The sequence below is a fragment of the Onychostoma macrolepis genome, chromosome 02 (assembly GCF_012432095.1).
Source record: "Onychostoma macrolepis isolate SWU-2019 chromosome 02, ASM1243209v1, whole genome shotgun sequence".
In the NCBI taxonomy this organism is placed as follows: domain Eukaryota; kingdom Metazoa; phylum Chordata; class Actinopteri; order Cypriniformes; family Cyprinidae; genus Onychostoma; species Onychostoma macrolepis.
This window is the reverse complement of record NC_081156.1, coordinates 23,447,041-23,468,793: the sequence shown is the minus strand read 5'-3', so window position 1 is coordinate 23,468,793 and position 21,753 is coordinate 23,447,041. Positions and strand designations below refer to the sequence as shown.

At 34.6% G+C, this 21,753-nt stretch overlaps 1 non-coding gene and 3 gene segments (V, D, J or C); all 4 read left to right on the top strand.

The window, feature by feature from the left end:
- Positions 1-4,659: 4,659 nt before the first annotated feature.
- Positions 4,660-5,203, top strand: LOC131528489 (T cell receptor alpha variable 38-1-like). The segment is given in 2 exon segments: positions 4,660-4,768; positions 4,851-5,203. Coding segments are annotated over 2 exon segments (393 nt in total).
- Positions 5,204-11,273: 6,070 nt separating this feature from the next.
- Positions 11,274-11,815, top strand: LOC131528484 (T cell receptor alpha variable 38-1-like). The segment is given in 2 exon segments: positions 11,274-11,364; positions 11,463-11,815. Coding segments are annotated over 2 exon segments (393 nt in total).
- A 5,184-nt stretch (positions 11,816-16,999) lies between these two features.
- trnaa-agc (transfer RNA alanine (anticodon AGC)) lies at positions 17,000-17,074 on the top strand. The gene has a single exon. It is a non-coding gene; the product is annotated as a tRNA-Ala (tRNA).
- A 2,054-nt stretch (positions 17,075-19,128) lies between these two features.
- On the top strand, positions 19,129-19,930 carry LOC131552434 (T cell receptor alpha variable 12-2-like). The segment is given in 2 exon segments: positions 19,129-19,318; positions 19,470-19,930. Coding segments are annotated over 2 exon segments (411 nt in total).
- Positions 19,931-21,753: the final 1,823 nt, after the last annotated feature.

Below are 21,753 nucleotides of genomic sequence, written 5' to 3'. Positions count from 1 at the left end.
TCCCAGCAGTCAGACAAAGTGATTTGAATGTATTGGTACTTTAACAGATGCAGAGAGAGGAAGAGGATCACAACAACTCTGCATATTTATTTTTATTTTTTTAAGTTGGTGATTTAAATTTTATATAATGGCACTGTGGAAAAGTGGCATTGTGATCATAGTTTTATATATTTGGGGTGAGTAGAACAATTAAATAATGGTTATTTTTAAATATATTTAAAATTAATTTTCATTATGTGTGTATGTGCATATTCTTTCCAGCCAATGGACATTTTTTTTTAATTTTATTTCATATTGTTTTCATTCAATTTCAGGTTGTAAATCTCAAGACAAAGTTGAACAGCATACAAGGATTCAATTTGCTTTTGAAGGTGATACTGTAACGATCGACTGTACATATCAGACTACTTATACAGGCCCGACTCTCTTCTGGTACCAGCAGAAAGGCAATGAAAATCCCAAGCACATGCTAAATAAATATTCTACATCTGGAAACAGTGAGGAAGAATTCAAGGAGAGATTTCATGCAAATCTCAACAAAACTGCAGCTCCACTGACAATCCAGGATGTGTGTGTGTCTGACTCTGCTGTGTACTACTGTGCTCTGAAGCCCACAGTGACTGAAACACTCTCAGCACTCATACAAAAACAATACATCAGCATAAATGACATTAAGCAATTACATTATTTTTTTATTTCTTCTCTATAAAACCCCTTTTATCAGTAAATATATTCTATTTTTGTAGGTTTCTTTCACTTAAAAATGTACATTCAGATATAATTTTAGAGTGTATTTGCACATTGTTAGTAGATTACTTGCTGAATTTTCATCACCCATCTGTGCTTTTATGACTTACTACTGCAGTGTTGTTATATTAATAAATTCAAAGTATTTGCTTAAAGTATATGTAAAGTATTTATGTAAAGTATATGTATAGTTATATCACTTCTTTCAACATTTTAGGTATGTGTATGTTTATATATTTTTATACATAGCGCTGTGTTCCTGTGAGGCACAACATTTTGTTCCCCTGTATGTCTCCACTTACAGCAGAATGACAGTAAAGTTAACTTGACTTAAACTTGAAATGCCACTTATGTGACATACTTGTAGCTAACCAATAGAGGGTAGTAGGTGCTCAATATTACATATGATAATACAGCTGTCATTGGCATCCACAAGCTCCTCCTTGGATCATCATTACAATAAGAAAAGCAAAACTGTCATATTCACTGATTTATCCTTCAACGTAGACAGTCATGTCACACAAGTTGATGAATATATTTCTTTTCGCACTATTCATTATTGGTATGAATGAATTCTCACTTAATACAGCTGTATATTAATGTAAGTTGATTATAATTTTGTATTACTACATTTTGTGTACTACTGTGCTCTGAGTATCCACATACAAAAACACATGAGTTGAATCTCAGCAAAGAAAGTTTAAAATGTGCTTCTCAAATACTTATTTTTTATACTTTGATTTCATAAATCAAAATTGTATAGTTCACAGGTTTGGTGGCTGGAGACAACATTGATCCAGATAAAGGGACAGAAATTTTTCTAAAGAAAGAGAAAATGTCAAGCTGAGCTGTTCATACAGTATAAGTAGTGAATATGTCGTGCTTTACTGGTACAGACAGTATCCCAACAGAGAACCACAATTCTTATTATATAAAAATGCACGGTCATGGGGTGATTATGAACACACTTCTGATGATCAGTTTCATTTGACTGCATCACTTACATCCACTGAACTCACTATTACTGATGTACATCTGTTAGATGGCTATTAGGTCAAGAATAGTCAAAAATAGTGGTGTTGACTATGTAAATGAAGGTTATTTATGTTTTAAGAAAATTATATGCAAGTCCGAATTAGAACTTTTTGGCTATTCTTGACCTTCACACTGACAAACTAACAAGAAACTTTCCCGCTTAATCCAAAATTCTGCTCAGCAAATCCAAAGCCACATACGTTTGCTGATATGTGGCCATGTAATTAAATGGTGTAATTAATTAATTGTAATTAAATGGTGTTGATATATCAGTAATTTCTGGGATCAAAGCAAAATAATGACATTCTAGATTTAAAAAATAATAAAATAAAATGAATCTCTCTCTCTCTCTCTCTCTCTCTCTCTACACACTAGATTCTGTTAAGATTCCCAGTTTACATGCTCCATTAACTCTCAGTTGGATCAAACAACAGTGGAAAGAAACAGTTTCAACAAAACCTTAAGCTCAGTTTTTCTGTTAGTCCAGGATGTGTGTGTGTTTTACTGCTGTTTACTAATGTGCTCAGCAGCCCACTGTAACTGATTCACATAAACATACTGACATCCTGCCGTTTCCAACATAAGCATTTTTTCCCTCTATTTTTATAAAATAAACACACTACAGCAGTGGGTGGAGCTTATTCATAAACACAGAGTTTCTCTGAAGACATCATGTTTCTCTTTACCGGTATAATAATCCAACTTTGCATGGGTAAGGGATATGCATTCAATTAATATGTTTATTATAATACAAAAATATATTATTATAAAATTATTTTATGATGAAAAAACAAAAAAATTTAAATCCATTTGAGGCTTTTCGTATATCTATTATTGTATTGCTTGATTAATCAAGACTCTTTTCTTTTCCACAGAATCTTCTTTTGCTGACACAATACAGCCATTGTCTTCAGAAAAATATGTTGTTGAGGGTAAAAATGTGACTCTGTCTTGTAATTACAGCAGCAGCACAGGCACTGTTAACTCTCTCCAGTGGTATCGACAGTATATCGGAGCAAAACCAGAGTTCCTACTTCTTGTCAACGAATATTTAAGTAAATCTGAGCCTGATCTTCGTCTATATTCAAAAGCGACAAAAGAAATCAAACGTGTGGATCTGGAAATCTCCTCTGCATCTATATCAGACTCTGCTCTGTACTACTGCGCCTGCAGCCCACAGTGACAGGAAACACAAGACCACTGTTCAAAAACCTTTCCTCATTTAATCCAATGAGAACAATCAAAAGATACAGAGTCAAAGACTAAAAGAGTATCTGTAAACTGCAGCAGTTAGTAAGAATGATACTATAAGTGAATGAAAAGAAATAAACTGATAAAAGTTAATGAGTTTACATATATATATATATATATAACTGAAATGAATCAATTTGAAATCAATGTGAAATTAAAAATTTAACAAAGCGTGGTAATATTGCTAATGACATTAAAACTATACAAACGTAGCCAATAGTTAAATTTTCAATTTATTATTGTGTAACAGAATGTGCAGGTATAATGTGCCACAAGGTGGCAGTGTTCTTATACATTCACTGCAAGTGCAACAGAATTAGTAAAATTTATACTACATTTTTAATATCATGTGAAAAGTGACCGAAATGCATGGAGATTTTTGGTGTCATTTTTTCATATATCATACTGTTAAACACTATTATTTAAGGTTCAAAGCTGGCATTGGTTTCACACTCAGAGATCAGGAGGTTCCTGAATGTCTTGATAACTGAAGAGCAGAAAGCATCAGTAACACAGTCAGAGCACAGAGAGCATTAACACACAACTGATCTGATCATATTCACCATGAACAAATACATGCTGCTGCTTTTCATTATGGCATCAGGTGCGTCATTTATGATTACTTCAGATCATTTAGCAACAGCTTTAAAAACCTTATAAAACACTGGATGATATTTTTATTGATTTTTCTATCAAAACAATTTTAAAGTTGTAAAGTTGTCTTTACTGATATTCAACATTTAACCTACGACAAAATTAGTTAATATTGTGCTTAATGTTTGCAGATGTGACGGCTGTGGACAAAATTGAGCCAAATAAAGGGACGAGCATCATCAAAACAGAAGGAGAGACTGTAACGCTGAGCTGCTCTTATGATTCAGACAGTGAATATGTACGTCTGTACTGGTACAGACAATATCCTAATGGAGAACCTCAATATTTATTATATGAAGGAGCACGATCAAACAGTGTTAAACACAGCTCTGATCCTCGATTCCAGTCAAGCACTTCTCGCATATTGACTGAACTTATTATTAGTAGTGTGACTGTGTCAGATTCAGCTCTCTATTACTGCGCTTTAAGAGTTGAAGCCCAGTGATACAAAACACGAAACAAGTCGTACAAAAACTGCAAGCCATTTTTCACTTTGAAGCTCTTATTATGAAAACCAAATCAAAACCTCAATGTGAGATAATAACTGCAAACACCTGCGTGAGTTTGAGAGAAGAAATGTTTTATAAAAGGAATAAAAGGGCAAAAAAAAAAAAAGGTAAAAATGCTTAAAAGGGTTAGCAACTGTGTGTTACAGAAATGTACTACAGGTTTGCAACACTTCATTCATGTTACATTTGCAAAAAACATAATACTTATACTGTACATGAATATGTGTTTCATGTAGTTTTGTTTTTTAAGTATTGTTGTGACACTAAAATACAAGTTCATTTTAACTTGTGTAACAAAATCTACTATGCACGCACTTAGAATTATTACTATTAATGGACAGAAAATTTGTTTCACATAATGGTAGCAGCAATGAGCCAGGCCCTAAGAAAACTATTCCTGCAATAAAGCTTCTCTTTTGCCTTGAAGTGTCAAAAGAGGAGGGACTTAGATCTGACATGATATAGTAATGTCTGACAGAGACTGTGGTAGAAACTATTCAGTCTGACTCTTCTCAGAGTGAACACTTGTACAATGGATCTTCGCTCAGTTATTCTGTTCTGTGTCTCAACCGGTATGTATATTTATTTGACTGATTATTTGGTTGATTATTAAAAGAAGAAAATAACAAAACAAATGTACCTCTTCTTTTTCAGGCGCTGTCTTTGGAAATGTCATCAAACCAAACAAAACCAATGTTTTTGCTGAGGAGGGTTCAAGTGTTACATTGTCTTGTAGTTTTACTGACTCTAGCACTACAGATTATCTCCACTGGTACCGTCAGTATGGAAGATCAAAACCTGAATTTCTTGTACTCACCTACGACACTGAAAAAGAAGCTAAGGTGTCTGATGCAGATCCAAGATTCACTGTTAATGTGACAAAAAGGGAGCATGTGGATCTGGAGATCTCTTCTGCTGCTGTATCAGACTCTGCTCTGTACTACTGTGCTCTGGTGCCCACAGTGACAGGAAACACATCAGCTCTCTACAAAAACCTGTTACAATAAAAGACAAGACAGAGAGAAATTTATCAAATTATCTAATGCAGAATGGATACATAAAACAAATCAACATTCTAAAGTGAGTCAAATTCTTTTTAATCTGTTAAACAGTGAAACAGGGCAGTTGAAGCCTAATGGTTAGAGAGTATTGGAGTTGTAACCTGAAGGTTGCTGGTTCGAGTCTTGGTATCGGCTTGTACATGACTGATGTGCCCTTGATCAAAGCACCTGCTCTCTGGGTGCTGCAGCAAAGCTCACTATTATTGTGCTCTAAGAGTATTAGCCCAGTGATATTAAACATCAAAACACGTCATACAAAAATCTGAAGCTTTTTTTCCACTTTGGTCTTATCTAGTGAAAACCACAATCTATCCATCCCTGTTGAGGCCTGTCATAAAACTTCAAAGACACTTGTGTGGTTAATTTTATACACGTAGCACGTAGCACCCACTAATTTACATTTAATTTAGTATTTTTTTTCCTAGAAAATGAAAATTAATTTTGATATGAAAAATATTACAAATAAATGAATAAAATGAATTCATGAGCACAAAAAAGTACTTGTGCCTTTTGTCCACCACAATAAAATTAGAAATAAACTATGATGAACAGTGTGCTGAATTTGTTACACATTTTCATGTATTTTTTTGGTCATGAACCTGGATTTCAGATGTTTTTGGATGTGCCAGAGGGAGGAGTCAAAGGAACCTCTTCAAACTAACTCTGTAGTGTAGATCAAGTGCTCTTGCTCACTGGAGTATATACAGTCACTCTGTCACAGACTAGATTGGGGTGAGAATAAGATCTGGATTTATATTAGACTTCATTTTTAAAGCAAGAAAGATGACAGACTGGATAAAACAAACCATCATTGTTTTTACATGTCTGGGGTAAGTAAGATTTTTTGAATAATTATTTTCAGTACTCTTTGTAATACTACAGTGTTATTTTGAATCTTTGTGATATTTTCTGATGTTGTTCATGATTTGGTTCTACAGGAATAGAATCACAGGACAGTGTTGAGCAGAAAACAAGAGTTCAAACTGCTTATGAAGGTGGAACTGTAACAATCAACTGTACATATCAAACTTCGTACTCTCCGACTCTCTTTTGGTACCAGCAAAAAGTAAACAGAGTTCCTAAATATATGCTCAACGGAGTTGGTAAGACTGGAGATGAAGATGAAGAGTTCAAAGACAGATTTAATGCACATATCGACACATCTTCAAAATCAGTTCCTCTGACAATCCAGGATGTGCGTGTGTCTGACTCTGCTGTGTACTACTGTGCTCTGAGGCCCACAGAGACTGAAACACACTCAACACTCATACAAAAACCTTCAGCATTCATGGTAAACAGAATTCAGTAGTAAACAGACAGCTAAATGACTGCTTATATACAGTTGTGTGCAGTGTTGGGGAGTAACTAGTTACATGTAACAGAGTTACGTAATTTGTTACAGTTACTGAGATAAAATGTGTAATTAAATTACAGTTACTCATGAAAATGTTAACAATTACAAAGGGGTTACATCTGAATATTTTTTACACACACCCAAAATGCATTGACTGCTCTAAAATATGAGACACTAATGTTTCAATAGTTTAGGACACAGAATAGGAACCGTTTAGGCCTATTTGATAACTGTTTTAATTTCTATTTGGGTTATGTATAGGCTATACTTTATTTTTTAAGATTTTGTTAAGATTTTTTTTTTTCCAGGGTGTTGTTAGGTACCAGTTTCATAGCAATGCAAGGAATGTATTTCAAAAACAGTATCATAGCTATTAAACTATATCTTGTTATGATTTTAAATCTATATTGAACGATCTCAAAGTAAAAGGGGTGCTAAAGCCGCTGTTGATGAAGGCCATATGTGGATCAAGTCACTCATTTACAAAAACTGATTTGCAGAAATGGAGCTAGTGCTAGAAGTTTTGATTATCGGGGCCAGTATAAACATGTGGAAACGCTGATTGTGTGTATGTTTAATTCAACATTTTCGCTGTTTCCCGTAGCCTACATATAAGCAGCTTTCTCTACCACAAAGGAGATTATAATGCTCTTTTACCCAACGCTAAAGTACAGAACTAACATTACATCTGAGGAAGACAGGTTGCTTAGTTTCTGTAACTCTGTATCATGGCTTGTGTGATGCTGTGCTGTAATACTGGGGTTCCCCTCATATGTCACACTCCAGGATTCCCCAACGACGCGCGCCTCAGTGAACTAATACAGTGATATAAGACCTCAGATCTCAGAATACACTTTATTGAAGATTATGCGAACTATATACAGGCATGCAAATGTGCGAACTATATACAGGCATGCAAATGAGGTCAGAAGAAAGCAACGCGCTGCATTTTCGTTGCTTTCCCTTACCACTGATCTATAGAGTCGACAGTCCTAAAAAGATATCAATACCACGATTAGTTTTAACAGTAAGCAACCACTTTATATCAACATAAAAAAGGAGTTCAAAACCGCCTAGGTGTATAAACCTGAGAAAGCATTGACGCGCTATCGCACCCAAGGGGCCGTCTGACAATTCCACCGACTGGGTTAAAACGTCCAATGTATTTAAATTAAAATGACTTTTAACATTTAAAATAACACACTGTCAAATTGTAAAGCTTGTATTGCTCATAGTGATTTACTACAGATGAGATTTTGCCAATATATATACTGTAGCTATGTATAGTACACAATTATTTACATATAAAAGATCCCTGGAAAGGTTTTTTTTTCATGTTCCAATGGTTGTAGTACATTGCTAGATACAAAACAACTGTGTGATCGTTATTATTGATGTTGGTAATTGTTGGTAAAAAAAAACTACAGTAATTCACCAAAAGGGTTTTTCATGTTCCACAGGTTGTTGTACGTTGTGAAATTTGTATGTACAATTCACTTTTTTCATTTTTAAAACAAAAACAAAAAAATCTGTAAGACCTCAAAAGGAATTCATTTTCCAAAGGTTGTAGTATAAAATATTGATGTACTTTATGTGCATTAAGGGAGGTATTAGCAAAATGTCACCTATAGTAAGTGAGTCTATAGTCACTAGGAATGTACTACAACTTTTGGAACACGAAAAATCCCATTTTTCTGAATTAAAAATTCTTTAAAACATTTGTGTAGTGTACATACTTAGGGAAATTATTGTCTAAGGTGAGTTATTGGCAACATATATTTTGTCAGTTTGAGTAAATTATTAATTTACTGTAAACATTGATTTGAATAAATTATTTGAATTTAATAATTACATTTAAATAATTTAATAAATTATTACTTTGTTTTGTACTGTGAGGTAAATGTGCAGACGGTCTCTAAAGCAGCCTAGGCGAATATGCAGTGAATATCAAACCTAAAACCTAAGTATAATATCGCGCTTGGTTTTCTATGGGAGAAAAAAATGGTTTGGTGAAACTTGTTGGTTGTGGGCTCATCTGCTTAAATGTACATAATATACAGTGATATATTTTATTAATTAGATGCTGAATTTAATTATCACTGAGGCAAACCGTGTTAAGTGTTTTCTTTATGGGAAAGGTTTAACGTGCAGTTTTGCGCGTTCCGTAACTTGTGTTCATATCTGCATCTGTTTGCATCATCAGTAAGATCTGAGTTTGGTCTTTTAATAGGCTTGTTTGAGATGAGCAAAATCTGCCAGAACCGATCACCGGTGATCACCACGAGATGCATAGATGCATGTTAGAAAAGTGTCTGAGTTTTTTTTATTTTAAATTTTTTATTAAACATATAACATTCACAGGGATACAGTCAAAGCAATAAAATACATACACAACCAGAATACAAAACAGTAAATACCTCAATAATAGCAATAACAAAAAATAAATATAAAGAGAAAAACAAATAAATAATAGTTGCCATAAACATCTTTTAAAATAAATAAATAAATAAATAAAAAGTGTCCGAGTTATGTCCGCCTTGCTCTGATGTCATGCTGCTGATGTGTGCCAAAAAACTCTCGCGACGGCGAGGCAGCTGTGTCGGATTGAGCAGTCGCGCGCAGTTGCTCTCCACCGTCTGCGCTGATCAAAAGCACGATGGGAAGCGACTGACGGACGACACAGCTTAATGCTCATTGGTTCAGACAACTGTGATGCTGTGTTCTCTGCTAAAATGTTTTTTTTTTAAATCTGATTTCATGTGATTGTGTATTTAAATTATGCTTGAATACATGGGCGTAACCACCATATACTTTGGGGGCGTGTCTGTTGTTATTTCCGATTTACTTTCAATTTAGGAAAAACAAGGGAAACAAAACTGTGTGACCACCCCCCCTCGATTGTACACATGGTTGAGCCCGTAAACGCCGGCTTGCGGTATCGTTTGAAAAAACCGCTCAGTCCGACTGTAACTGGAGCTTAAATGAAATGAAGGTAGGAGCTAAAAGAAAGAAGCAGGACGAACAGGCGGACATTCGCCTTTTTTTTCAGACGGTAACAGAGGCGCGGGAAGTGGGGGTGCTGAGGGTGCTGCAGCACCCCCTGTTTTTTTCTGTGGGCAACTGTTTAATTGTTGGGAATAAAAAAAAATCGAAGTGCAAATTTCCATGGTGTTGGCAGAGGCTATTTACACTAATTCCACCCACAAACGTATTATTGGGATATTCAAATTAGCAAAAGACGATTATCACTCGTTAGATTCAGTGGCTCAGATGGTAAAGCGTGTGTTACGCTTCTTTAGACACGATCGACTGGGGTTCAAAACTGCCTTTTTGCGAACTTTTTTTCTCCCTTTTTAAATTTCAAATCACATCAGAAAAGCATTTATTTTTTCAATAAAAATGAAGGAAATAATCAAAAAGTTGAACATAGAGTAGCGGGTAGGGTTATGGTAGGTGTAGGGAGGGCTTTTGTCCTAATAATTTGAAATAAAATAAAAAAATTACACTCAAGTTATTGCATACTATTTTATAATGTATTACAATGCAGAGGTGCAGATAAGTGCCACTATTTGCAATAAGTAATGTTTTTCTCTAATAATGTTTTTCACCACAATTAATCATACCCTTTTATTCAATATTTGCAATAAGTAATTAGCAGAATTATGCTATTTTAACAGAGAATAAATAGAATCTTAAATTGAATATTCCCAAACACTATGACAGTGCGATCTCTGTGTGAGATATGTGATTGTTGTCATATTTCTATAAAAATCTAAAATACATGTTTGTATTAAAGTAGAATGGATGATAAATACACCTTTCGTATTGAATAGGAAGCACTTTGAGTGTCCTGTTCATCATATTTATATTCATATAAAAGCAACAGAACTGAAATTATATCACATTTACAGGTGCTGGTCATATAATTAGAATATCACCAAAAAGTTGATTTATTTCACTAATTCCATTCAAAAAGTGAAACTTGTATATTATATTCATTCATTACACACAGACTGATATATTTCAAATGTTTATTTCTTTTAATTTTGATGATTAGAGCTTACAGCTCATGAAAGTCAAAAATCAGTATCTCAAAATATTAGAATATCACTTAAGATGCTACACTGTTGTGAGTCGGGCCCAAAATGACATTCAAAATGTTTCTGATACTGATGGAGAAAAAACTCTAAAACACTAAACACTAAAGTTCCTCATTTAAAGCAGCAATCATTACTGTCAAAATCATTTAAATTAAAAGCACACCTTAGTGATAATTTATTACAATAAGTTTGCATTTTTTGGCTTAAGCATCAGCTTATTCTGTATTTCTTTGGTGTGGTTTATTTTGCTATTCAGTTACTTGTCTTTCACTTCAGAATTTTTATGTTACTTATTTATTTATTTTTATTATTGTACAGCACATTGGTCAGTGTTGTTTTAATAAGGCTTTATATATAAATAAACTAAACCAAACTGAAAACTGTTATTCTTATAAGGACAATCATATTCCTAAATAAGGATCCTAGATTATTTTGGTTTATTTGTTTGGCACAGTTGTAAAAATGACTTATGTGATTAGATCTTTCTTCTCTTCTCAGCATCTGAACTGAGTTATAATATGAGGGAGGAGGAACTCAGCGTTCATATCGTGTCTGACTGAGACTGTGGTTGAATCGATTCAGTCCGACTCTTCTCAGAGTGAACACTTGTGTAATGGATCTTCATTCAGTTATTCTGCTCTGTGTCTCAGCTGGTATGTTATATTATTTGCATAATTATTTATTTTTCTGTTAACAATTTTACTTACTTAACTTTTCACTAAAAAGGTACCAATTAACTTTTCATTTTCAGCTGCTGTCTTTGGAAACGTCATCAAACCAGACCAACCAGATGTTTTTGTTGAGGAGGGTTCAAGTGTTACATTATCCTGTACTTTTTCTGACTCTGGACGTACAGATTATCTCCACTGGTACCGTCAGTATGGAAGATCAAAACCTGAATTTCTTGTACTCACCTACAGCACTGCAAAAGAAGCTAAGGTGTCTGATGTAGATCCAAGATTCACTGTTAATGTGACAAAAAGGGAAAATGTGGATCTGGAGATCTCCTCTGCTGCTGTATCAGACTCTGCTCTGTACTACTGTGCTCTGGCGCCCACAGTGACAGGAAACGCATCAGCTCTCTACAAAAACCTGTTACAGTGAGAGACAGGAGAAAAATACAGAGACAGAGATGAATACAGAGAGAAAGAAGCTGTAACTGGTAATTATGAACCAATGAAAACAACAACATCAACAACAAAAAAAACACACAGGTAGTACCAAAATCAAAAGGTGCACACAGATTCCTATGATCCCTATGAAGCTGCTCTTTAACACCTATAATTCAGTCAACTGTCAAACAATAAAACATTTCATATATTCCCCATTTGCTATAAATAAGGCAGCTTGATGTATGCCACAAGATGGCAGTGTTCACACACTTTCACATAGAGATACTATGTTACTATGTTATATAAGAGAAATATAGTCATACTACAAAATTGTTATACATTAATATTGTACAAATTATATTACATAACAGAAAGCATATAAATCAAGAAAGTACATCTTCTTCAGGTTTTCATTACTTAATATTTCCATGCTAATATTAAATATAAAGAAACTGACAGAGTAAAAAATGCAGGAATCAAATATTTACGCCTTTACAACCTTAATAAATTCAGAAGTTGAATGTATATCAGTGTAATGCGCACAGTACATTTCATTGGCTTCTTTATACTGGCACTTATTGGGTTGAATTTTTATTTTTTGGATATTAATTTGGCTTAATTAATTAACTTGTTGGCTGTAACTCCTGTAAAACGTTTTATATCTAAATCTGTAATAAAATAGTGTTATCTAACACAGTTAAATGACAATCATGAACATCAGCAGGAAGTTCAGAGAGGAGGAAGTTCCTGTGTGTGTTTGTGACGATCTGCAGTGACTTACAGCTCAGAGCACTGAGAGACTCAACAGAGAACTGAACTGATCTGACTGAACATGGACAGATGCTTCATACTGATTCTCATCTTGGGAACCATGGGAACAGGTATTTACTGAGCAACTGACGAATAATAAATATTTATGATCATTTAAAATCTCAAACCCAAACGGCTATTGATTGATATTATTTTGGTCATTTGTATTTTGTAAAACATGCTGTGAAATGAGTTTCCAATATTATTTTGACAACTTTGCTTTCACAAATCCAAAATTATTTAAGTTATATATGTGCTTACTGTTGACAGGTTTGGTGGTTGGAGACAACATTGAGCCAGATAAAGGGACAGATGAAATCTCTGGAGAAAGAGAAACTGTCAAGCTGAGCTGCTCATATAGTACAAGTAGTGAATATGTTGTGCTTTACTGGTACAGACAGTATCCCAACAGAGAACCACAGTATTTATTTCTCAAAGGTGCCCGATCACGTTCTGATACTCACACCTCTGATGGTCGATTTAATTCGGCTACATCACGTACATCCACTGAACTCACTATTACTGGTGTAACTCTGTCAGATTCAGCTCTCTATTATTGTGCTCTAAGAGTAGTAGCCCAGTGATACAAAACATGAGACATGTCGTACAAAAACCTGAAACTCTTTTCACTTTGAAACTATCTACTGAAAACCACAATCAAATCCACAATCTATCCAGCCCTGAATGTAATAAAATATGTGGTAACACCTGTGTGAGTTTGAATTAGAGATAACAAAAACTTCCAAAAAGAACTGACAATGCAGTATTACATTCTTTGCGGTTCCTTTTATAAACAAACACATTCTAAAATATAATTTCGTGCAGTAAAACAGGGAGCCAGTAGAGGGAAGTCACAAGTGAGATTTGTTGAAAAGGTGTTGAGATTTCTGTCTTTTTCAATATTAGGACTCCTTCTACTTCTTCAAATGACTGTCTTTCAGCACCACTCCTGTTGAGTTCATGGCTCTGTTGACTCTCCAACATCCAGCCAATATTGATATTATCGTTCAGTCTGTTGGGTTTATTTTCATGGCTTTGGCAGTGACATCGGAGCTTGTTCTCCCACTGACACACAGACTACAGTCATGCTCAAATCTAGTCCTCAACAAACCAAAGCCACATACATTATATATGGCCAAAATCATGAGAAAACCCCTTTTAACTGATAGGCTTTGCTAATCCAGTAATTTTACATTTATTTATTTAGCAAATTGTAAGCCCTTCATTTAGGCAAGGGGAGGGGCGTCAGTGGTTGCGCCCGTAGTATCTGCCTTATGTCCCATTAGGGGAAAGAGACAAACACCTGTGCTGCATTTCTAGTGGAATCAATAAAGGTATGAGGTCTGTTGTTGTTTGGGGGGATTTTGTATGTGAGGGCTGCTGAGCTTCTTACCAAGTCTGCCGTGTCGGGACGTGGGCTTGTTGTTTTTGTGCGACGTGTGCGAAGCGATTGGGAGGTAGCTATAGTTTGCAGTTCTGGGGTTTCCCCAACTAAAGTTCGGCGGCCGCCGGTGGTTTTTCCCACGAACGCTGTACCCCATGTCCGGTGGCGGGTAAGAAGGCTATTTGCCTTTATCTATGGTTAATTCATTTGTGGGTGTATTTAGTGTTTTAGTCGCTGGGGAGGCCTGGTTTAATGTGACCGATTAATTGTAGCCGGTCCCCCAGCGTTTGTATTTGTGTGTATGTGTTTGTAGTTGAGTGTGTGCGCAGAGGGTATTAGTGTAGGTTGTCCTTCATGTACCATACTCTATTTTATCTTGACGACGGCTAAGTAGTTAGCCAGAGTGGTTTTGGCTTGTATTGAGTGATTTTTTTTTTTTCTTTTGGTGTGGATTAATGTGTGGTAGTTAACTTATGCACTTTATGAATTGTTGTACTTTTAGTGTTTGCTGTGTAATGAAATCGTGTATAATTGGTGGGCACATGAATTAACTTTAATAGGTTGAAACCCTTTGCTGAATACCTTGCTGCATGTTGCCCTTTTTGTCCTGGGTAATTTGTCATTTGTCAAATACACTGTGAATTGAAATATATATGTGACAATCATCTCAACCTGCTGCTTTGCCCTCTTGAGGTTTTAGTATTTGTCTTATTGTATAAGAATAAGTGTTGTATTTTGTATCCACTAAAGTTGTGTGCTTGAGTCTTGCTATTACTACCCAAATAAATTTACCCTGTCCAGTCCGGACCCTTTTGGTCTCTCCTCTGATTTGTATTGGAGTGTTACAAACTGCTTTTACTCAAAGGGTCTTTGTAATTCCTGCAATACAACAACATTCTGTGTGCTTTTTAGTCTTGCTGCAAGAAAGAATGATACATTATTAAATTTTTTTTTTTTTTTTTTTTTTTTTATAATGGTACAGAAAGTAAAAAAATAAATAAATGGGGGAAACAAAAGTCAGAAAGGGACTTATTGCATTAAGATTATTTCAGCTTTTGTCTGAGAACGACCCTTTATAAATGAATGAAAACAATGTAATTTCAGAAGTTGGACACTATGTGGCATAATCTATGATGCTCGTAAAATATGTACGAATTGCTCTGAGATAGCGTTGGTATATCCTCTACAAATAGATTTGCACTGTTAGACTTCAGAATAAACTGTTATTCTGGCTGAGGAATTTACTTTTACTGGCAGTCGTTCTTGGTAAATAACTTAATACAATTAAATCTAACATAGCGCATTATCATTACATAAGAATATAGTATATCTGTGTTTTTCCTGACAGAGTGCAATACACAAGATTCTGTCAATCAGCCAACAAGAGTTCAAACAGCTTCTGAACATGAGATGGTTAAACTTCACTGCACTTACAGTACCAGTGATTTATACCCTTATCTTTACTTGTACCAACATAAAACCAATGGATTCCCAGTTTACATGCTCTGTAAACTCTCGACTGGATCAAGCAGCAGTGAAAAAGAATTTGAGGAAAGATTTCATGCAGATCTCAACAAATCCTCAAACTCCGTTTCTCTGACAATCAAGGATGTGCGTGTGTCTGACTCTGCTGTTTACTACTGTGCTCTGCAGCCCACTGTGACTGAAACACATAAACATCCTGATAAGAAGCAACATGAGCATGTTTTTCACTGCTGTTACAAAATGAATGAATGCTGTATCAGACTCTGTTCTGTACTACTGTGCCCTACAGTCACAGGAAACTCGGTAAACGCTGTTCAAAAATCTGATTCACAAATTGCATCTGTATTACACAAAACCGCTTTAGCAACAAGAAAAAACTGTAACAAAATACTAGTAATATTTATACTGAAGTCATCTGAGGTCTTTTTGAAAACCATCGGGATACAAGATGGAGCTAGTTGCGTTTGGAATAACAGAACGTGAATCAGCATTGTGATACAAGAGATATGAAAGTAGCACCAGTTTCAGTTACTCTGATGAGCATCAGCATTAAAACACCATTGCTATCAATGATGGTAAATATTAGGAAATATCACAGCTGCAATTGACTGATCAAGTGTAGAGAGCAGTGTAATAAGTCTTTATATTACTTTATTCACCAAAACAGTGAATAGATTAATCAAATGCATGGATGCGTAGTGTACTGCATGTATACTCTAAGATTAATCATTGTACATGTAGTAGAAATGTTTTACATGTCAATAACTCATAACTTTACTCCTTAAAGAAGGATGAACAGCTCATTAAATGTTAATGTTGAGTGTATATCATTCCACCATTCCTGGCTGGTGGAATGATCTTCCCACCCCTATTCGGAGTGCTGGATCCCTGTCAATCTTCAAGCAACAGCTGAAAACTCATCTCTTTCGACACTACTTGACTTCACCCTACACATACATAGATATAATTCAAGGAGAGATTTCATGCAAATCTCAGCACAACTTCAGTTCCTTTAACAATCAAGAATCTGCGTGTGTCTGACTCTGCTGTGTACTACTGTGCTCTGAAGCCCACAGTGACTGAAACACACTCAGCACTCATACAAAAACTCTGACAATGCAACACCATTACGCAATTCAATTTGTTTTATTTTTACATTTATTTTAATTTGATTACATTATTTTTAAAGCCTATAAATATACTCTTTCACTTAAAAGTTTACATTCAGATGATCTAATTTTACATACTTTAACATACATGCATTCATTTTCTCTTAATCTTGGTTTCAGTTGACTTCATATTACTCATTACGTATATAATCACCATAAACCTGGTTATGCAATTTAAAACAGTTTTGTGAATGTGTAGTGTGCTGAAAGTTGTGAAGACCAGAAGAGGGCGATATTTACATTTACATTTTGCATTTAGTCATTTTGCAGACGCTTTTATCCAAAGCGACTTACAATTGGGGAATGCATAAAGCGATTCATCTTTCCAGCTTTCCTGTAGCTCAACTAGTAGAGCATGGCGCTAGCAACGCCAAGATCATGGGTTCGATTCCCAGGGAAAGCAAGAGCTGATAAAATGTAAAAACTGTAACTTGAATGCAATGTAAGTAGCTTTGGATAAAAGCGTCTGCTAAATGCATAAATGTAAATCTTGAAGAGGCAATCCGACAAACGAAGTGCCTGTAATACCAAGTCTCAGGCATTGTTTAAATAAGTACAAGCTAGCAAGGGAAGACATAAATAAAGAGAAAGATATATATATATATATGTATGTGTAGGGTGAAGTCAAGTAGTGTCGAAAGAGATGAGTTTTCAGCTGTTGCTTGAAGATTGACAGGGATCCAGCACTCCGAATAGGGGTGGGAAGATCATTCCACCAGCCAGGAATGGTGGAATGATATACACTCAACATTAACATTTAATGAGCTGTTCATCCTTCTTTAAGGAGTAAAGTTATGAGTTATTGACATGTAAAACATTTCTTTTAAGTAAATAAATTTGCACCTATAATGAATGAGGACTCTAATGTGTAGGTGAAACCCAGGATTTTATTGACTGTAAATTTGTATTTAAAACAACATAACCAGAAGTAGGTCAAAATAAACATCCACCATAATAAAAAAAGATCATCAGATGAGCTTGATTTCTTACTTTTTGGTTATTATAGTTTATATTTTTACTTCAGTGTTCATCAATCAGAAGTGTAATATTAATGCTTTCCTGTAGCTGTAGTAATAGCTCAAATAGTAGAGCATGGCGCTAGCAACGCCAAGATCATGGGTTCGATTCCCAGGGAAAGCAAGAGCTGATCAAATGTAAAAACTGTAACTTGAATGCAATGTAAGTCGCTTTGGATAAAAGCGTCTGCTAAATGCATAAATGTAAATGTAAATGCTGTGTTTTCATCCTCTTACACTGACAGATAGGTGGAGCCTGTGGGGATCTGAAATAGAGCAACTCAAATTTTGCTTTGTACATTGCAAACATGACCATCCTTTGTGTTCTGCTTCTACTATTGTTGATTAAAAGTAAGAGCTTACTGATTCTTGACTTTTAATCATATGATCAAATAATGTCATAGAGTTTTATACAGTGTTTGGATGTTTTATCTCTTTATTTTGTATGCTGTTGAATACTAATTTCATTATTGCCGTAATATATTAATATGAATTCTTTGGGTAAGTCTGATAAAAACTTTAATGGTTGTTTTGCAGAGGAGACATTTGCACAGTCAATAACACCGCTGGAAAACAAGACACTTAAATCTGAGGGAGAAAAAGTCACTCTATCCTGTAAATATGATGGAGCTGATAATAACCTGCACTGGTATCGTCAGTATCCAGGATCTAAACCGGACTTCCTCGCGTATATCTATCCACATGGAGCCACAAGTAACCCTCTTCCTGATCGTCTCACACCTAAAGTTGATAAAAACAAAAATCTTGTGAGCCTGGAGATCTCTGCTGCTGAAGTAACAGATTCTGCGCTGTACTACTGTGCACTGACGCCCACAACGACAGGAAACTCAACTACACTGTACAAAAACCCCCTGAACAATAAAACTCAAAAACTATGTGAATGTTTCAGAAATATCTTTCAGAAAATATCACAGAGCAGTTCAGATAGTGGTGGTACGTACAAAGAAGTAGTAATGCATCAAAGCATTACTACAAAGAAATGCTTCTATAAATGCATATATAAATGCATATAATTGATAATACAGATATGAGAATGCAATAGCCAATGAAAGTGATGTAAGAAAAGACGAGCTGTTTATTAGTACTCATTAGGCATATATTGATGCCTTATTCTGTATGACTATATTCCAGGTCCCTTAATCCAATAACTTAACAACTACCATACTAACTATTCATAAGCAGCAAATTAGGAGTTTATTGAGGGAAAACTCTTGGTTAATAGTGAATATGTGTTCACTAATCTAAAGTGTTACCACTTTTGATGATAACATACTGGCAAAGAAGTTTATAAACCCCTGTTTTTCTAAAACTCTTCATGAGGAATGGTCATTAACCTCCATCTGGTATTTTGTGTTTTCAGTGTTTATTTCAAAACCTTGTGTTTTGAGAAATCAACAGAAATTGGGCGGTAATATATTCTGTTATTTTCACTTTTCAAGACTTTCGAAATGTGAGTTATATTTCTACTGGAGGAGGTGGAGCTGTAAGCACTGTCACATATTGTGATCTTGTTAAATCTCTTCAGAGCCTGTTGCAGAGCTCATTTAAGCTGCATTACTGAACACAGACAATGGTACTTCATTCTGTTATTCTGCTATTTGTCTTTACATGTAAGTATTCATTTGTTTGCATTGCATCTTATTCTAATCAACCATAATGTGAGGAATTTTAATTAAGGTGATATTTATACCATTAAAATATCACTGATCACACTTGATTCATTCTAAATACACATTCATAAAAACTGATTTATTTTTGCAGGTACCACATATGGAAATGAAATCAGACCAACCAAAACTGAGGAGTTTGCTGTTGAAGGTTCAAGTGTTACATTATCCTGCAGTTATTCGTCTGCACGGTCTTTATTCTGGTACCGTCAGTATCCCGGATCAGCTCCTGAATTCCTTGTAATCTTCATATATGGTGCAAAAGATGCTACAAAGTCTGAAGTAGATCCCAGATTCACTGCTAAACCCAACAAAGAAAAGCAAAACCATGTGGATCTGGAGATCTCCTCTGCTAAAGTGACAGACTCTGCTCTGTACTACTGTGCCATGGAGCCCACAGTGACAGGAAACACAAGAACACCGTACAATAACCTGACACATCTGAGAACACAAATATGTTCTTAGGAGGACATTTACTGTATAAGAGAATACTTAAATATCTGTAAAAGATGACTGTTTTTTCTAAAGACGTTACATTATTAACTTCAAGTGTTGACCAGAGCACATGTGTAACAGTTTGAGGTATTTATTTATTTAATTTTATTTAAACTGTATTAAATGTCTTTTTAATACGCATGCATTTAATATGCATTAATATGCATTTATTGTTAATATTATATAAAAAGAAATATATTACATTAAATAATCCACATGAATAAACTGGAAAATTACTTTGAGATCTTTAATATTATAGAAATTGTTTGGTTTAAATTGATTTAAATAGTTTATGGAAAATATATCAACTAAAATGGGAGGCTTTACTAGTATTACTTTGCTATTCACATTACAATTTATTTAAGATAACAGAATAGCATTTTGTTCATGTAACAGCTTTTAAAAATACACTTTATGCTCTTTATACAATATCAAAATATTAATTAAAAATACTTGAGGTCATACAACTGATTGATTGATCTAATAACAACATTATTTTCATTTAATTTGGTTACAGTAAAATACATCCTTCACTTCAACTGAACACATTATTAAAGATGTGACTCTCACATTCAGCTCTTTACTATTGTGCTTATTCTCAAATTGCTGCTGCAGTATCAGAGGCCCTCGACGACAGGAAACACAATGGCACTGTACAAAAACCTGACTGTAAAAGGAAACAATGGTCTTCTACAGACAGGGAGAAATGTGACCCTTAAATCCTGAATTACATGCAGACCCCTCTATCATATCTAGAACCATTTTGCCCATTCAGAGGAGCCACCTATGAGCATTTGTAAATGCAAATATATGACTATTGTATGTAGACAAGTGCCAGGGAAAATATTATGGTAGTAATCACTCATTCATATACGTTTGAAATTTAACAATTCAGATTCTTATCGATTCCCAGTTTTGATTCCAGTGTGGTTAAAAAAAATTAATTAAAACATTTAGATATCAAACATATTTATTCTGTGTCTCTTTTTGCAAAACATTTAATTGCTGCTGAACACCATGAACAAAAATCAGCCGGCTACATAAAAACTGGGCTCGATTAAGAGCTGTTTGTATGTAAAATAGAGCTGCATGATTCTGCATAAATTGAGACTTTTTTTTTTTTTTAATTGAGGTTGTAGTTCTCTTACAATTCTGAAGAAAAAATATTAGTACAACTAAATATTAGAACTAAACAAAATTTTAGAACTAAATAAAATGGAATTTATGAATGAAATAATTCAATGACTCACTCAAGATTTACTTGCTTCATTACTGGATGAATCTGTGTTTTTGAATGAATCTCTTGAATGAATGATTCAAAGACAAATACATTTTTAACAGCCACTTTTCCCCACCTTAAAAAAAAAAAGATGTACACACAGGACTTGATAGGCAGAATTGAAATTTTAATCGATTCCCAACTCTAATGATACCCATTGGTATATCCAGTAACTAAATGGTTTTAAAATAAAGAGATGACTTGTTGGGATCAAGCATGTGTTCTAAAAACATTTTCAGACTATTTCTAATTTTGTGGAAAAATGGTTTCCAAAATAACAATTTTTAAACCATTTCAAACTTCATCCACAAGGGGTCAGCATCACTCTCTCCATGTATGAGTTGATCATGACTACTTTGATCATGTGACAACACAAACATTTAAAGACACACTGTGAGATGAACAGTTTTTGAGAGCATGTTTGTTTATAGATCAACTATGTTTAGTTGGGCTTTGATTTCCCTGTGTTTCATAGCACATCATGATGGTAAGCACTTGTGTATACTATTTACTTACATTAAAGTTAATCAATGTTTAAGTTTACTTTGCTAATAATTCATGTTAATGAATCTGTTTTTAATCTGTTTTCCAGTGTCTTCGGGAC